The 19,090-nt window shown below is 39.0% G+C and overlaps 1 protein-coding gene across 4 annotated transcripts in view; it reads left to right on the top strand.

The window, feature by feature from the left end:
• The window catches only part of CACNA2D1 (calcium voltage-gated channel auxiliary subunit alpha2delta 1), a 441,193-nt gene that overhangs the window by 357,876 nt on the left and 64,227 nt on the right, over positions 1 to 19,090 (top strand). For all 4 annotated transcript variants that reach the window (XM_038740942.1, XM_038740940.1, XM_038740941.1 and 1 more), the window contains exons 15-18: positions 938 to 1,027; positions 4,175 to 4,252; positions 8,182 to 8,256; positions 16,505 to 16,579. In XM_038740942.1, the coding sequence (XP_038596870.1) occupies positions 938 to 1,027; positions 4,175 to 4,252; positions 8,182 to 8,256; positions 16,505 to 16,579 (318 nt within the window). The remainder of the gene's footprint in view (positions 1 to 937; positions 1,028 to 4,174; positions 4,253 to 8,181; positions 8,257 to 16,504; positions 16,580 to 19,090) is intronic.

Raw genomic sequence — 19,090 nt, 5'->3', positions numbered from 1 at the left:
AGGAAACATTTCTGGAGGAGAGTTCTGATGATAGGAAACTTGACCTACCAGAAAAAAGAAATAATTGCTGTTGTACTTAGTAGAATGTACCAAGGGTAATTTGAGGCAGACTGCAAACATAGAGATAATAAACAGGTCAAAGACCCTAAGGGAGAGATTAGAAAGAGCCAAATAAAAGTTAAGAAGTGAAAATTTGTTGAAGAAGTAAATGAGCTAAAATGGCTTCCATTCTCCTATTGCCCTTTGATAAAACAAATCTATTTATATCATATGGGTGAGTACAGATGAAACAATTCAATATTGCTTATATCAGGAAATATGAGCTGGCACCACTTCTACCACCATGGGTAGTAAAATGGCTCAGCCAATGAATGAATACTCATAAGTTTTGAAAAATATCACACAAAACCATTAAATAAGCATTGAATTTGCCGATATGACATTGAATGTTAAATGCACTGAAATGAAACAGCAGCTGCATTTGAATCTATAGCCTGTACAGACTGCTTTACTTGCATCGCCTTCCAAATCACAGAGATTCAAATAGTTTGAATGTCTCTAATACTACAAACACACACCCTCCCCCCCACACCACCATACATGCCCAAGTCCTCCCGGGAAAAAAATTGCTTATCTCTGTCAGTACCTCAGAAAGAGAATATTGCAACTATTTAGGGGAATGAACGCTATTATTCTGAGGGGGAAAATGTCACCAAATTGTAACAGTCATATAGTGTTTGCTAAAAACACAGTAGAAAGTTTGCCTTCCAAGAGCTCTGGTCTTGGAATGAAATGTCCATTCATTTTTCTGAATAACTCTCAAACTCACATGGGGTTTTTCAGATTTACTATGGAATGTTTTTTTCTCTGTGGCATTGATTTTGGATGCAACATTAAATGCATGTTGAATGATAAAGGATTTTGGTTGTTTTGTCAGGAATACTTAGATGTTTTGGGAAGACCAATGGTTTTAGCTGGAGACAAGGCCAAGCAAGTCCAGTGGACCAATGTGTACCTGGATGCACTGGTAAGACTGTTCTTCATTAGAACACTCATCACCACCCTTGGACACACACCCTTCCTCTGATGTCATAATACTACTACTACTACTAATAATAATATGGCATTTATTAAGCGCTTACTATGTGCAAAGCACTGTTCTAAGCGCTAGGGAGGTTACAAGGTGATCAGGTTGTCCCACGGGGGCTCACAGTCTTAATCCCCATTTTACAGATGAGGTAACTGAGGCACAGAGAAGTTAAGTGACTTACCCAAAATCACACAGCTGACAATTGGTGGATCCAGGATTTGAACCCATGACCTCTGACTCCAAAGCCCGTGCTCTTTTCCACTAAGCCACGCTGCTTCTCTAACCCATCTCCCTCTTCCTAAGACACCCTAAAAGCTCAGATTGTCAACTTCATCAAATTTCTAGTAATCCTTCTCTGGTTTCGGGAGGCCAGGGTAACTAGCCTCTTACTATTATTGGGTCGATTTAATGCAACAGGATCCACTGTCATAATTTACTCTTATTATCAGTATCTGATAAATTAAATTAATAAAATGTCTAAAATATGAAAGCTTCAGGCTTTAGCTTAGACGTGGTACTTTTCCTTTTCTTTCTTATTTTGTTTCCCCTTTTTAATGAATATTTTTGCCACCCCTGTATCCCAGGGCCCAATCTCCCTTGCCATGTCTGCCAAGTCCCCCAGTTTCAGTTGACACATGTGTCTGTTCATCTCCTTACCAGGAACAAACCCCTTTCACCACCTTTGAGCTCCATTCCCTCTACTCTCTCATTAGTTCTTTTCCTATCTTGGTGTCTCCCTTTATTATCCTTCTCACTTCCAGGTTTTGTCCCTCTCACCTTCCCTGTTGCTGTAAATCCTTGTTCTCACTCCTCTATTGTTCTTTTAACTGCTTTGTTGTTTCCACCCCTTTCTGGCTCTCCCTCTTGCTTGTCACTCTCCCCGTGGGAGGCCTCTCACTCTAACCAACTTATTTTAACTTTCTTTTTTCTTTCCCTTCTCTCTTCTTTTCTTTGCCTCTTGTCTTTTTTTTCCCTATATCATTGCCTTCTTTTTTCTCACTCCTATCTCTGTCCTTCCTCCTCTTCCTCTTTTTCTCCCCTTTTTTCCGTTCCTCCTCTCTCTCACCTTCTCTCACACTCTCCTTTTTTAAATTTTCCATTTTCTCCCTCCCTCCCTTCCTATCTCTTTCATTTTTTTAAAAAAATTTCTTTGAGTCCTCCTGCCATCCATTTTCCCCTTTCTTCTTTCTGTTCCCCAGAACCTATCTCCCTGAGGGGTTTGGTGGTCAGAAGGGAGAAGTATACTTACTCTTACATACTCTTCCTGCACTTCACCTCTACTTCCCCCACACCTGGGAGCCTTGTTGGTGAACAACCTTGCTGGTGAAAGACCTGTGTTCCTTTTCCTGATGGAGAGTTGAGGCATTCTTGTCAGAATTTGGCCAGAGACTAGGGTCGTAACAGTATTCATGCGGGACACAGGAATAAGCCTTTGTGAATGCATACCTATATGTACATGCACACCCTTACCTGTGTGCAAGTTTGGAGACTGTCATTTATGGTATTTTTTATTTCTGATGACTAATAGCACTTAGAATGTGCTATAAAAATTTTAATTGTCACCTCTATGAAAGTGATTTATCACTATGCAGTAGTTTCCTTTATGCTCATTATTCCTGAATATTAACCTATAACCTATAAGTATTATATTTACACTATTACTGTCTCTTAAAGTATGCCAAATCATTTCAAATGTATTGGGGGATATGTTACTTATTGATGTAAAACAGGGGTTTTTATTCCGAGATTGTAATATACTTGGCAATAGAATGAAAGCTCGCAATTTTGCTCCCATTTTCTATTCAGAGTTATGTCTTAGAGATCTAAACAGAATTGGAATTCCAGTTCCAAATATGAGATGCTGATTCAGTAACCTTTCACCCACTTAGTATGTTGACTTTGCCATTATGAATAGGAGACAGAAAGTGAATAAAGGGCAGAATATAGTACTTTCTTACTAGTTATCATTTGGTTCTTCTGAAATAAACATATACAGGAAGCTAGGAAAAAATATGAGCTATTAGCAGCAGAATTGACTGCTGAAACAGATAAAGAAGACTTGCTTACCTCAAGCCATACTAAAAATACTGTCAAATGGTCATCTTTGACATCACATGTTTACATAAGTTCACATGGTCATCTAAAGTCACAGTGTGGTCAAAGTGCTTTTCTTTTCTAAATCTGCCATGGGACAGTGTGTGACAAGGAGAAGCCAATTAGTTTTCCCTGTTATATTCTCAGTGAACCGAAGTTCACTGACCAACCGGGTTACTGTTGAATTTTTACTGGAAGCATCAGCGATGTTAAGAGGAAAGTTCATGTAGACTGCCAGTATTAGGAGGATGGTACGTATTTCTAGGTTGAAAGCTAGAAGAATGGTTGCTTTTAATGAAGCAAAACAGGCTATCTGCTTAGAGAAAGACCACATTTATTTGATTCAGTATGTTCGGAAAGGCATTCATTAACCTGCTTTAAGAAAGGCTGAGGCACAATTGTAAATGTGCTGCTGATCCCTGCAGTAACTTTTTCTGCCAAGCACCTGCCCAATTTCCAAAATCTCTATTTCTGCCACCTATCAAAGTCGTAGGGATCAATTCAGAAGTGATTTTTTGAGAGGAGTAGGAGGGCTATTAAATCTCTTTCTCTCTCTCTCTCTCTCTCTCTCTCTCTCCATATATGTATATATATATACATAATGACTACAATAGTACCTAAGGAGGATAATTCTTAGAACAATCCAGAACTGTAACAATAGAAAAATATAAACCATGATCCAGGTAACGTTCATCCCCTGGTCACTGCAATTCAGGAATATCAGTGGTCAATAGAGGGCAGGAAGAATTGATGAAACAGAAGTACTATTTTGCCATAGTGTAGGGGTCTAAAATGCTGGTTCCTCTTCTGTGATATTTGTCCAAAACGTGATAGACATGCTTTAGAATAGGTTTACACTGACTTTTATGAAATAACCAATCAACAGAGAACCCCCCTTCCCCTCACCACCCACAGACCATTTCATTTTTGATTAGCTATGAGTTTTTGTGGTTTCATCTGTATCTTCTTTTTCTCTCGGATCTGTTTTAGGAACTGGGTCTTGTCATTACTGGAACTCTTCCTGTCTTCAACAAAACAGGCCAAGATGCAAATAAGGCGAACTTAAAGGTTAATTGATAAAATCAATAATAAAATGGGATAAACAGTGACGTAGAAGCCCGTGGATAAGATATTTCTTGAAGGAAACACCTACGTTAATGCCGTTTTGTGAAAGCTAGAGAAAAATGGTCCCAGCTGGCTCTCTGATAACCACTTGGGAACTAGGAAATGCAGGTCATGATTTTGTTGTTCTCAGTGTCTGTGGACGACACTGATTATTCCATCCACTTAGGGACTTGGTGGGGATGGAAGCTCAGGGTCGGACTGTGAGGCCATTTGTTGCATAATGATAATAATGATGATTGTGGCATTATTAAGTGCTTACTATCTGCCAGGCACTGTACATGGATACAAACAGATCAGGTTGGACACGGTCCTTGTCCCATGTGGGGCTCACAGTCTCACATTTGACAGATGAGGTCGATAAGCCCTGAGAAGTGAAGTGACTTACTCAAGGTCACACAGCAGACAAATTGCTCAGTCAGAATTAAAACCCAGATCCTTCTGACTCCCAGATGCATGGAAAGGTCCTTGCTCTATCCATTAGACCGTGTTGCTGCATAAGAAATGGGCGATAATGATGGGGATGACTTTTCCAAAGGAAGAGGACAGATGTTTGCAAAATGTCACCGGAGCTCTGAACTGTCAGGAGAAAGAATGAATTAAGGGAGAGCTAGCCTTCTTGAGTCAGGCCTGAGGCATACAGATGAATTTCCTCAAACAACCTCAGATTTTTTTCCCCCATTCTCTAATAGAAACCATAAATGTAAAGTTCCATCTTACATTCTAGATTCTCTGAGCATTTGTCTTCATTTGGGATTGTGCAATCCTCATTGTTTTAGTCACATGAAATGAAGAAAGTATCAGCATTGTAATAAATCAAAATAATGATTCTCCTCAGCACTCTTGTTTTCATAAATGCATCTGCATCTCTAACCAGTTGAGCTGTTTTTTGATATTTTACATCATCGACTGATAAATATTTATTTCTACCATTTGCTTGAATAATTCACAGGGTTCCAAATGCCTTTTTCACTATGGTTGCGAAAGTTAATTGTGAGTGGAATTTAAAATGATAAGTGTAGTTAAGCGTTTCACCAAGTCATTTAAACAAATGTTTCAAACCCTAGCTGTTATTTTTTGATGCAGAGGTGTAAAGGTATTTATAAGGAAATGGCATATAATGCACTTACATTCTATTTGTGCTCCTAGAATGCATCTCAGCCGAGCTCTTCATCTTAATACCACTGGCATGAAAATGAATACTGTTGCTCTTTAGGGGCCTATTACCATACATGAGTGATGGTGGATTCTAAATCTTGCAACTGAGTAGGAAATAAGTTTGTGACTCCTTTCTCCTGATAAATGCAATGGATTATATGTATTAATTCTCTACCCTTTGAACTGCTAAATAATTCCTAACTGTTTTTACCCAATTTCATTTTTGCTCAGACTAAAATTAGAATAAGAAACAACGTGAGGCTGACAAGCCATTGTTTCTTATTCCCTTTCTTTTTAGTGTGCCCCCAAATGCCCATTAAACAAGAATCTCCATTTAAATTTGTATGTTTCTCTAATGCATATATTTTACACTATGAAGAATTTCCATACCTAAAGTAATACTATATATATTTCCAAGGAAAGTAATATTTTGGCCTTTCAAGATCTTAAAGAATCAATCAAGGACTGTATGCCCAAGATGGTAAAAATTATGTTCTGATTTAGTGCAAAAAGGATGAATGAAAATATGGTTCATGGTTATTATTATTATTATTACAATAATAATGACAATACTATTTGCTAAGCACTACTATAATAAACACTGGGGGTAGATAATTTAAACAGGTCTCACATGGGAGTCACAGTCTAATTAAGAGGAAGGGCAGGTATTGAATTATTTTGTGAATGAGGTAACCGGCACAGAGACGTTAAATGAATTGCCCAAGGGCACAAAGCAGGTTCTTGATGGAGCTGGGTTTAGGACCCAGGTCCTCTGGCTTCCAGGCCCATGCTCTATCAACTAGGCCACGATGTTTCCCAAGGTAGTGGTTCTAACCACTATTATGATAAAATAGGAGGCACTATCATAATACAGATTATTCATCATTAGCATCACTAGCATTCTCTTCTGTATTTACTGTGTTGCAAGCACTATATTAGAAGCTACTTAGGAGCATACAATGAGGGTAGAATACACAGTCCCTTCTCTCAAGGACTTTACAGTACTACTATGATATGTTTATTTTTTAGTTAATCATTTTCATATGCTGTGTAGTATGCTATATAGCTGTGCAATTGTTAAAGGGCCTAGTGGAAAGAACCCAGACCTATGAGACAAAAGATCTGATTTCTAATCCCGAGGCTGCCATTTTCTTGCTGTGTTGATCTTAGGCAAGTCACTTCTCTTTGTCTTGATTTTCTCCTCTGTAAAATGGGGATTCCTACTTATTCTGAGAGCCTTGTGTGCATATACTGCATCTACCCCTGTGTGTGGCACATAATCAGAACTTAACAAATATTATTTGTATAATTATTATTACTGTCATCATCATCATTATCATTAGTATAAGACCCCTAGCATTGGAAGAGACAATGAGAGGTTATCAAGTCCAACACATTTTCTCCAGAGCCATCAACTCTACAACTTCCCATCCATTGCTCACCCTGACAGTTAATACAGTTTTCCATATGTTCAATCAACATTTCTCTGGCCTAATTTAAACCCATTTCTTGGCATTTGACCTGTATTTGTAAAATAGGAATCAAACACCTGTACTTTCTCCTCTTAGACTGTGTGGCTGTGTGGCTGGACTGTGCCTAATCCAATTATTTTACATTTTAGTACAGTTCTTGGCACACAGTAAGAACTTAAGTTAATTTACATTACTAGTAGTGATGATAATAATTAGAAGATGTGATCCCTGTCCTCTCAGTGTTTACAATTTAGTGGTAAAGATTGACATGGCATAGTGACTAGACCACAGATCTGGGAGTCAGACGATCATGTGTTCTAATCCCGGCTCCCCCACTTGCCTGCTGTGTGACCTTGGGCATGTCACTTCACTTCTCTGTGACTTGGTTATCTCATCTGTAAAATTGGGACTGAGACTGTGAGCCCCATGTGGGACAGGGACTGTGTCCAACACGATTTGCTTGTATTCACTCCAGAGTTTAGAAAAGTTACCAGCACAAAGTAAGCACTTAATAAATGCCATTATTACTATTATTATCAATAATAACATTAATTATCACTAATTAATATTAATAATATTAATTAGTAATTAGTATTAATAAAACTATATTAATATTATTAATAATGATAAGCAACCAATTGGGTACAGAAGGAAAAGTGGGTATGTTGGTGAGTTAGTGCTCAAGTAGAAGCGTATGTTAAATCTTAACATAAATGTTAGATAAGGTAAGAGAACTTAAGTGCCTAGCTTATGCAGAAATGCTAAAGTGAGAAGAAGGATATAAAATGGAGGGAATAGTAGACTATACATTCTCTCTCAATTGACGATTGGGGCAGTTGTGGTCTGTCAAACTGAAATGGAAAGGGAGTTCTAAGGAATATGTAAGATGTGAATAAAAAGGCCAGAAGTGTGAATGGTGAAAATGAGCTGTAGTGATTAGGCTAGTTTGAGAGGATGTGTGTGAACTTGGTGTAGCGGTAAAGGGAAGAGCTTCTTGAGTGCCTTAAAAAACCACTGGTTTGGCATTTTTTCTTCATGTGGAGAGAAATGATGGCTAACCATTGGAAGTCTGAGGATTGGGGAGGCAAGGGCAGAATAACATTTCAGGAATATAGGGTGAGCCAAGGATAGAAGCATATACTGGAGAGGAGAAAGACTGAAAGCAGGGAGTGAATGTGAATGTATTGTTTTACAATAAACACTGTGATTTCAGTCTGAAACTAATTTTCTTTAATCTCACACTAGAACCAACTAATTCTTGGAGTGATGGGAGTTGATGTGTCTTTGGAAGATATCAAAAGGTTGACACCACGCTTTACAGTAAGTTGACATTTACTTTCTTGCCAGAGTTTTGACCATTGATAGTCATGTCCTATCATTACAGTGAACTTCTATCAAGGAAACAGAAGTTTTCTTTTTGCAGTAGATTGTACTGGCTTACAAGAATGAGACTTGTAAATATTCAGATTTTAGAAAAGTATCTATAACACTGTGGGAATTGATCAAAAATACATTCTTGAAACCAAATTATTCTTTTGTTATGTGGGCCACAATCTCACCAGGGAATATGAATCTTCTTATTAAGAAAAGTCAAATTCTGTAATCCTGGTTAGGTAATATCTGGAAGAGGATCTAAAGCACATTTTGTTTTTTTATTAAAGTATAGGGAAGGGGTCTGCAGCATTTTTGTGCTGAAAATCCAGACAAAATTAAAATTTTGACCAGTTGGTGCCCAAAGAGCCAATCATTCAAATAAGATTTATGGCATTAACTTTAGTATATCTTGCTTCATTTGAAAGTGAAATTGACAATAATAATAAAGACAAAGGAAAAAAAAAAGAAAAGAGAAGTAAGAGGGGGAAGAAAGAGGGGCAGAGGAATAGAAAAACAGTTCCTGCTCTCTTCCTCTTTCTCTGGTAAGTGGCAGAGTTTCAAATAAACATGCGTGCTAACACAATAAACATACTTGATTTCTACCCCTCCTGCCCTCCCTTCCCCCATCTTCCAGAGAATAAACCTCAGTAGGATACCCAAACAACTGCTGTGTGGTGAACTGAAATTAGAAAATTGAAAGCAAGGAGAGCAGAGGAAATGCTTCAAGAATGCTGTTAAACAATATATATATAATATATCTTTATGAACCTAGCTAGGCTGGAGAACCACATTTAGTATCAAAAAGAGACAGATTGAACTCCTTAGCCATATGTTCCCAGCCCCTGATATAGGGCTATTTACCTTATCTAGTCAATTAATGTCCAAATAAATCAGGGTAAAACATTGAGAAGATTTAATAATTGATTTATCAATGGTATTTATTGATCACTTGCAGGTGGAGCACTGTACTAAGTACTAAATAAACTAGGAATAATCCCGAAGGTAGCAATGGACCTATATAACAAAGGAGTCTGCAGCAATATTGGTTTCCCCTTGGTCCCAGAAATTCTGGGCTTAAATTCCATGGAGGGACTATTTGTAAAAATAAATAAATAAATAAAATGCCATAATGCTATGTCTTTTAATGAAGGCAATTGCAGATTGCCACCCCTAAGTTCAATAGAGTTGTGTAAGGGAATGGAGATAGGTTAAAATGAAATGACAGATTGATATTCTGAAGGCTTTTTTTTCAGACATACAATGGGATTTATTTTGGTGTTGAAATTGCATCCTTCAGCTGTACTCTATACCAAGGAAACTGTATGACTGACGCTTCTTGACGTCTCATGTCGGCCCATCCCAGTCTCCAGTTTCCCCTTTTCGATAAGGAAATGCTGCAAAATGTGCCATTCATTGTTTTATTCTTCCTAGACTCAAAACAATGTAATGATTGTGTGGCACTAAAATGCTGTATACGAAGATCAGTTTAAAAAAAGTGTTTTGCTATTACTGAATTGTTCCAAAAATATGATAGAGAGGGTACACTTCCAAAAAGAAAAGCAACTAATTTTTCCATGCATTTTTCCTCAAATATTTTTAAATCTGCCACCGCTGTCTCTTTATAGTGCACCTGGTGTATTATACAGGGGTTATCCCTTCTTTATCTTTCCCACCTTTTGTTTTTTGGCAGACAAAGCCTTTTTTGATCCATACCTACTTGTTAAAGTTAAATTCACCCTAAGGCATGGACTCCAGTTTTGTGGTTGCAATGAAAAGAGGGAGCTGGGGAGATAGAAAGGTAAAATGGATGGCAGAGATAAGAAAGAAGGGAAGCAGCAGGGAGACTAAAGGAAAAATGATGAGAGAAAAAAGAGCGAAGGGGAGATGAAAGAGAAATGAGACAAAGAGAAAGGAGGTAGTCCAGGGAGGAAAGGAAGAGGGAGGGAAGAGGAAGAAGGGAGAGGGAAGAAGAAGGAGAGAGAAGGGGAAGAAAAAAGTGATAAGAAAGAAGAGAGAAAGAAGGCAAAAACAGTCGGAGAGCTTGACAGACTCAAACACCTGGAGCCCTAACACAAATTTCCCAACTTTATTTTTCTGGCTACGAGACAAAGAGGATTTGAGCTAATCTCCCTGAAGCCTACATCTGAAAGAGAGGGGTGCTGGGAGAGTGAAGTGACTGCGAACTTTTCTCTTTCCCACTTAAGTAGGGAAAAAGTAATTTTTTAATGGTATTTGTTAAGTGCTTATTTTGTCCCCTGGTTAGAGAAGCAGTGTGGCTCAGTGGAAAGAGCAGGGACTTTGGAGTCAGAGGTCATGGGTTCAAATCCCAGCTCGGCCAACTGTCAGCTGTGTGACTTTGGGCAAGTCACTTAACTTCTCTGTGCCTCAGTGACCTCATCTGTAAAATGGGGATTAAGACTGTGAGCCCTACATGGGACAACCTGATCACCTTGTAACCTCCCCATCGCTTAGAACAGTGCTTTGCACATAGTAAGTGCTTAATAAATGCCATTATAATAATAATAATTATTATTATACTAAGCGCTGGGGTAGATACACTCTAATCTCGTTGGATACAGTCCATGTCCCACATGGTATTCAGTCTTAATCCCCATTTTACAGGGAAGTGAAGTTACTTGCCCGAGGCCACTCAGTAGACAAGAGATAGAGCAGGGATTAGAACCCAGGTTCTCTGACTCACAGATCTGTGCTTTAAGCACTATGCCATGCTGTTGAGCAGTAACCGGAATAACAGAGTAAAAAACCTAAGAAATGAAGTAAATGGACTGAGGCAGTTGGATAAGATGATAGAGATCCTAACTTGCTTTTAATTTGGGATCAAGAAAAACCATGTCTTTTTGTGCTAAAATATCTTAAGTTTCAAGTAAAATTTAGAGAGAAATGTGAGCTAATCTCTAATTAGAAGTTTAGGTCATTTTCCTTTCTGCCTGTAAATGTTTGCAATCCATTGCTAAATGTTCACACTTCAGTGATCATTCCCTTCTAATCACCACCTCTTTTTCTAAAATGGTAATCATAAAGCATTTACTATGTGCAAGGCATTATTCTAAGCGCTGGGGTAGATACAAATTAATCAGGCAGTCCCCATTTTACAGATGAAGTAACTGAGGCATAAAGAAGTAAAATGACTTGGCCAAAGTCATACAGCACACAAGTGGTGGAGCCGGGATTAGAACTCTGGTCCTTCTGACTCCTAAACCTGTGCTAGCACTAGGCCATACTGCTTTCTCTTATTCTCCTGTCTATGTTTCGAACACCAGAGAGCAACCAGAAAACAGAACTGGAGAACAGGACTGGGCCCAATCTGACATTCCAAGGCCGGACATGAAAACTAGCCATCAGTCAGTCAGGAAGGCCATCAGTTGCCCCTGGGTGGGCTGCATCCCAAATGGTCTCCTGGATTGGATCTGTGTAAGGTAGTTCCTACTGAAGTTTATTTTAGTATTAGGGGAGTAACAACCTACGCAGATACAGGAGAAAAATCATTTCTCCCCTGCAGTCCAGCTCATGACAAAAGTGATGACGATGATGATGATGGTATTTGTTAAGCAGTTACTGTGTGCCGAGCACTGTTCTAAGTGCTGGGGTAGATACAACGTTAACAGGTTGTCCCATGTGGGGCTCACAGTCTTAATCCCCATTTCATAGATCAGGGAACTGAGGTCCAGAGAAGTGAAGTCTTTGTCCAGAAATGCTCTGGGCATGTTACTCCCCTCCTCAAAAATCTCCAGTGGCTATCAATCAACCTATGCATCAAGCAATAACTCCTCACCCTTGGCTTCAAGGCTCTCCATCACCTCGCCCCCTCCTACCTCACCTCCCTTCTCTCTTTCTACAGCCCAGCCCGCACCCTCTGCTCCTCTGCTGCTAATCTCCTCACCATGCCTCATTCTCGCTTGTCCCGCCATCAACCCCCGGCCCACGTCATCCCCCTGGCCTGGAATGCCCTCCCTCCGCACATCCGCCAGGCTAGCTCTCTTCCTCCGTTCAAGGCCCAACTGAGAGGTCACCTCCTCCAGGAGGCCTTCCCAGACTGAGCCCGCTCCTTCCTCTCCCCATCCTCCCCCTCCCCACCCCCCCCGCCTTACCTCCTTCCCCTCCCCACAGAATCTATATATATATATATATATATATACATATATATATATATATCTATATGTTTGTAGGTATTTATTACTCTATTTTATTTGTACATGTTTATTCTATTTATTTTATTTTGTTAATATGTTTTGCTCTGTTCTCTGTCTCCCCCTTCTAGACTGTGAGCCCACTGTTGTGTAGGGACCGTCTCTATATGTTGCCAACTTGTACTTCCCAAGCGCTTAGTACAGTGCTCTGCACACAGTAAGCACTCAATAAATAAGATTGAATGAATGAATGAATGAATGAATGAATGAAATGACTTGTCCAAAATCACACAGCAGACAAGTGGCGGAGCCGAAATTTAAACCCATGACCTCTGACTCCCAAGCCCGTACTCTTTCCACTAAGCCAAACTGCTTCTCAAGAAAATCATTTTCCCAGGTAGGCCCCTCAGCTAGGGTATAGAGCATGGGCCTGGGAGTCAGAAGGTCACGGGTTCTAATCCCCACTCCTCCATGCATCTGCTGTGTGATGTTGGGCAAGTCGCTTCACTTCTCTGTTCCTCAGTTACCTCATCTGTAAAATGGGGTTTGAAACTGGGAGCCCCATGTGGGACAGGGGCTGTGTCCAACCCGATTTGCTTGTAACCACCCATGTGCTTTGAACAGTGCTTGATGTACAGTAAGTGCTTAACAAACAGTATTATTTTTATTATTACTCAAGTAGAGTGGAGGTCTAAGCGGCTCATTTGCTCCTCAAAACACGCTTGACTGGACTATTTTGTCCCCAAAATGGGAGTTCGGACAGTGAATTAGCTTTCTATATGGAAGAAATCAATCAGGCAATTGCTCATTCATTCATTCATTAAATCGTATTTATTGAGCGCTTACTGTGTGCAGAGCACTGTACTAAGCACTTGGGAAGTACGCTCTATCTCCACATCTCTAGGACTTTGCAATTTAATTCATTTTACTCTGCAAGAAATTAATAGGTAATGCTTTGGTAGCAAAAGTAAGCATTCTGTTATTTTAAGTTTCTCCTCCCGTGCTTCACTTCTGCCCTCATACTCATATTGCCTCATATCTCAAGTGTGGAGGTAGCTCATGCATCCCTCGTCTGCTGCCAACCTACTCAATCTCATCTATCTCACAGTTTACCCTTCATCCATTTCCTACTTCTGGCCTGAAACATCCTCCCTTTTCATATCCTACAGATGATCACTCTCCCCACCATTAAAAGCCTTATTAAAAGGCTTCTAAGAGGCCTTCCCTAACAGCCCTCATTTCCTCTTCTCCCACTCCCGTGTGCATCACCCTTATTCTTGGATTTGTACCCTTTGTTCATGCCTCCCTCAGCACTTACATACATATCTGTAATTTATTCAATTATATTAATGTCTGTATCCCCCTATAGACTGTAAGCTCATTTTGGAAAGGGAATGTATCAAGTCTGTTATATTGTACTCTCTCAAGTGCCTCATATAGTGCTCTGCACAGTAGGCACTCAATAAATACGATTGGTTAATATTGACAAAATCCACTTCTGGCCCACACTTCCAGCAATCTTTCCAAACACCATAACCAAAATCTCAAATCCTGGACTTGGGACCTCATAAAGCAGACATAGAAGAGAGTAGCAATGGACATAACTAGTAATAATGATAACAAATACAACAGTGACACAGCTTTTATCAAGCACTGGCATGGGAGACAAAAACAGGGGGAAAGGCTAACAATTAAAATAAACTAGTGCAGGGAAAGCAGATAAAAAGGAACACATTGATACTGATCATGCAGACTCTTACCTCGAGGGCTGTCTATTATTAATCTTGATTATCAGTGCCTTGTCAAGCCCAGCAGGAGTGGAAGTGGAATGGTTTGTTGCTGAAAATTCAAACTGTTTCTCCTCAAGAGAAAAAGGATATATAAAAATGAAAAGCGAGGTTCCCCAGACCTTGTTAAGAGATGTGAAATAATAGAGCAAATAGTGCCCATTCCCACATGGTAGATCAAAGATCACTGCTCATAAGGACCCTCAATCAAAATACCAATCAGTCATATTTATTGAGCACTTACCATGAGCACAGCACTGTACTAAGCACTTGACAGAGTAAAATATAAGAGTTGGTAGACACGATCCCTGCCCTCAACAAGCTTACAGTCTAGAGACAAGTTTACATGTGGCATTTTCCAGTTTATGCAGAACAGCGGTGGGGTAACCAAGATCCCCAGAATCAGAAGCACCTAAGGGCTCCCTCTTCTGACTCAATCAGTCAATCCATCAATCTATCAGTGGTATTTATTGACTGCTTATGATAAGCAGAGTACTGTATTAAGCACTTAGGAGAGTACAATAGAGGAAATAAATGCAATCTCTGCTCTCCAGTAGCATACAATCTAGTGGGGTAGATGGACAATAAAATGAAATTACAGGTAGGGGAGGCCATTCTCATATTTCTGTGAAAAACGAGTCCCAGGCCTCCACAATGGAATCTTGGACTTTGTTTATTTCTGCTTGTCTCAGTGCACATGCTCAAAGCACTGTCACACTAATACTAATAATTAAAATAATAATTATGGTACTTGTTAAGTGCTTACTATGTACCAAGCATTGTTCTAAGCACTGGGATAGATGCAAGTTAATCAGGTTGGACACAGTTTTTGTCCCACATGGGGCTCACTGTCTTCATTCCCATTTTACAGACTAGGAGGACTGAGACCCAGAGAAGTTAAGTGACTTGCTTCAGGTCACACAGCAGACATGTGGCAGAGCTGGAATTAGAACCCAGATCCTTCTGACTCATTCATTCATTCATTCATTCATTCATTCATTCATTCATTCATTCAATCATATTTATTGAGCACTTACTGAGTGCAGAGCACTGTACTAATCAATCAATCGTATTTATTGAGCGCCTACTGTGTGCAGAGCACTGTACTAAGCATTTGGGAAGTACAAGTCGGCAACATATAAAGATGATCCCTACCCAACAACGGGCTCCCAGGCCCATGCTCAATCCACTAAGCCATGCTGCTTCTCGACTACAGTTGACACAATTATAGGGGGCTAGGAACATTTAATATGCCCCTTCACCAACTGACAGTGTGTTGCCCGTCTAAGGAGAAGAAAGGTCTTTGAGCAGAACCTGGGCAGAACTTGTTCCCTTTCTACCAGGTCATTTAGTCTCCCAAGAAGCCAGAGCCTCTCAGGGACATTATTCATTCACTCATTCATTCATTCATTCTATCATATTTATTGAGCACTTACTGTGTGCAGAGCACTGTACTAAGCACTTGGGAAGTACAAATCGGCAACATATAGAGACGGTCCCTACTCAACAATGGGCTCACAGTCTAGAAGGGAGAGACAGACAACAAAACAAACAAGTAGACAGGTGTCAATACCATCAGAATAAATAAAATAATAGCTATATACACATCATTAATAAAATAAATAGAGTAATAAATATATACAAATAAAATAGAGTGATACATATGTACAAATATATACAAGTGCTGTGGGGAAAGGGGAAGGGGGGTAGGGCAGAATTAAGTGGAAATCAGTACAGCAATTTGCAAATCCCTTTTCAATCCAGAGATAATAAGTCTGTCTCTATTTGGGCCACAAATAAAATGTGGATGGGATGGTTTCAAAATTGCTGTTAGTTTTGCTTTATGTTGTTTCAGTACTGTGTTTTGGGGTAGTTTGAAAAGGATTTGAGGGTAAGGGGGTGGAGTGATGTAGTTTTATATGTGTGTAATTTTTTTTGTTGGGAAGGGAGAAGGTTCTGGGAAAAGTGTTGTCATCTGCCATGAAGTGCGGACCAGAGAGAGTAGTAGCTTTCAGTATAAACTGCCTCATCTTGTAGTTTCTAAAAGTCTGTGGGAAAAACAAGGACTCTTCCATACAGACAGAAACCCCCGTTCATGAGCCCTTCAACTTTCTCATGCACATGTTGCATATGAGATCTTAACAAATACCACTTATCATTATTATTATTATTTATTTTGCTATTTTATTATGTTAATATTTACACAGTCTTGTGCTTCTGGATATAATGGTCTAAACAGTATATGTTGTCTCTTTCCAGCTGTGCCCAAATGGCTATTATTTTGCCATTGACCCAAACGGTTATGTGTTACTTCATCCAAATCTTCAGCCAAAGGTATGAAAATCTCCTGTTTTCTACCACTACATTGAGATTCTGCAACAGCAGTTCTGAGTCTGGTTTGGTATCTTTGGTCAGTTTACATTGTTGTTCTGAATATACAGCAGTTGTCGATTAACTAATTTCCTTGACAGAATAATGGATATTTACAACATGCAAATAGAAATATTTAAAATAAATTGTTAATGTTTCACAAATGTAACAGCTGTACCCCTAAAGTCAGTACCAGATCTGACATGTCGCTTTATCCTCCTACTCCATCTCAACTCTCATCTCAAGTTCCATTTGGTTTTTCACACATTTTCCGGTGTTCCTGGTCTCCCCTGCATTGTTTCAAGCCTTTTCAGGGTAAATACTGTGTGATATGAGTCATGTGATAGTTATATGACCTATCAATAGGGCTGACTACAGGTATGACTTTGGAAGGAAGCTAATTCTGCCAACTAAATTGACTCTTCCTCTTCCCAGTTCTCTCTGAATTCCAAGTTACAACCCTGTACACCAGTGCCACCAAAAAGAAAAACAGTTCTCATTGCAGGTGGTTTCCTTTTATTACCCATTCCTGGGTAATTCATGAAATATTCATTAATCTTCGGGAATGTTCTTCTCCTAATTAAAAAAAGCAAACAAACAAAAAACCAACAACCCACTACTATTGTTTCAAAGGACATAATAAAAATGATGCCAATAGTGGAAGAAAAATGTAGTCCTACTGAAATTCTATTGTTAGTATGGAGGTAGTGGTGAAGTATCTGACAGGGCATATAATTGGAGAAGCATCTAGGGCTCTCACAATTTAGCAACCTTTGTCTGGAGAGATCAAGATCCCAGTAGCATATTTTTCTCACATGAATTGATGGAGTGCAGGAAATTATATCAGGTTCGGATCAATCTAGGAATTTCTAAAGACCTTGTAATTTCTTCCCGACCCCCATTCCATTCCTCTGTAACCACAAAGTCCTGAGATCGTGCTCTTTGAGACGACTGTATAGTTTCCCCGAGGAAGATGGCAATGTAGCTAATCTGGAATTCTGATGACTTTACCTCAGGGCTTGAAAGAAGGACATTGGCTTTCGGAGGAGACTAGAGAGCCAAACAAAATATGAGCTCTCTACCTGTTATTGACCTAATTCTCTGTGTTTGGGAATTTGTGGCATTGTAAAATTCCTCATGTGAGTGATATGGAAGGGAAAAGGAGAGTAGTTTGTGTGTGTGGACCACACGCCTTGCTATATTAGCAAATACTCTTCCTTCTAGGCAGATGGATGGGAGGCATTAAGTTTTGATGAAGTTTAGAAGACTTTCTGAGTCAGCATTCCTCTGAATAATTAACCTCCTGCATTCTTCCCAGAAAATGAGTAATTATAGTGGTGACACACATTAATTACAGTATTGGTGATTTTCTGTTTCCATTCATCAGTGCACCACAATCCCCAAAGCTATAAGGCTGTAAAACCTTAAATTCAGGTTCCCTCCATCTTTTTACCTAAGAATTTAAATCTGGTGGAAGATGAATAGATTCCTCAAGGCTTTATTCTATAACAGAAAGTGCTTATAATATTCAATCTACTTTGAATTTGGCTTTCACTTCTAAATTCACTCAAAACTTTTAACATTACTCTATTTACAAGACAGTAGATATTTTGAGTCTGTATGTGCAAGCCAACTTTTGTCCATCCTATTCAGAACTTTGTTTTATCATGCCCGCTCTTCACAAAAGAGATATCAAGAAAATGGCATAAGAATTGTTTTTGCTGCTTTATATGATGCCAGACAATAGTGTTTAAAAAAAATCCAGAGGGAATGAGAATTTAGAAATACCCATCTGTCCCTTAAATAGGACTAAAGAAACTTGTATTGTCGTAGAATCATAGACCATTTAACCTGCATCTTCTGAAGCTAAGACCTTCATCCTGAAAAGGAATGAATGCTTTAGAGTAAAGAACACTTCTCTTCACCATTAGATTGTTGGGCAGAAAGTATTATAATAGCTCCAAATGTTTCAAAGGAAAATGAACCATTCTGACATTCTGATTAATATTCGACTCACTCCAACCCTTTAGTCAAAATAAATTATTAACATGGATTCTGTAGAAATCTCCACTGTAATTAGACTATTTTCCCTAATTGTAACTCAATACTTAATGCTATTGAGAAGGATTTTTTTAATTAAACAGTATTTTTAAAGTCGGTCCAGAGAAGTAAGAGGCTGTTTCAGAAGATTATTTAAAGGTTATATGTCAAGAATGATCCATTGTATTTTTTCCCAAGCAGACTTCTAAGAATAAGTATTAACCCTTGTTCCAAAATTGTATTAGTAATATTTATACACAGGAAATTTCACAGATATGTTTTGGATGCTGAATTCTGTTCAGATTGACAAAGACATACCTTCTAAAACCAAAGTTGTATAGGTATATTAAGACCTCTTAGGTGTCGATATTGTCAATTTGAATGTAATTTTAAAATGACATGCATATTAGCGCTTAATATACTAACTCTATTGTA

This window comes from Tachyglossus aculeatus (genome assembly GCF_015852505.1).
Source record: "Tachyglossus aculeatus isolate mTacAcu1 chromosome 12 unlocalized genomic scaffold, mTacAcu1.pri SUPER_6_unloc_1, whole genome shotgun sequence".
NCBI classification, from domain to species: Eukaryota; Metazoa; Chordata; class Mammalia; order Monotremata; family Tachyglossidae; genus Tachyglossus; species Tachyglossus aculeatus.
Note: the sequence above shows the minus strand (reverse complement) of the source record. Positions and strands in the feature narration are given on the sequence as shown.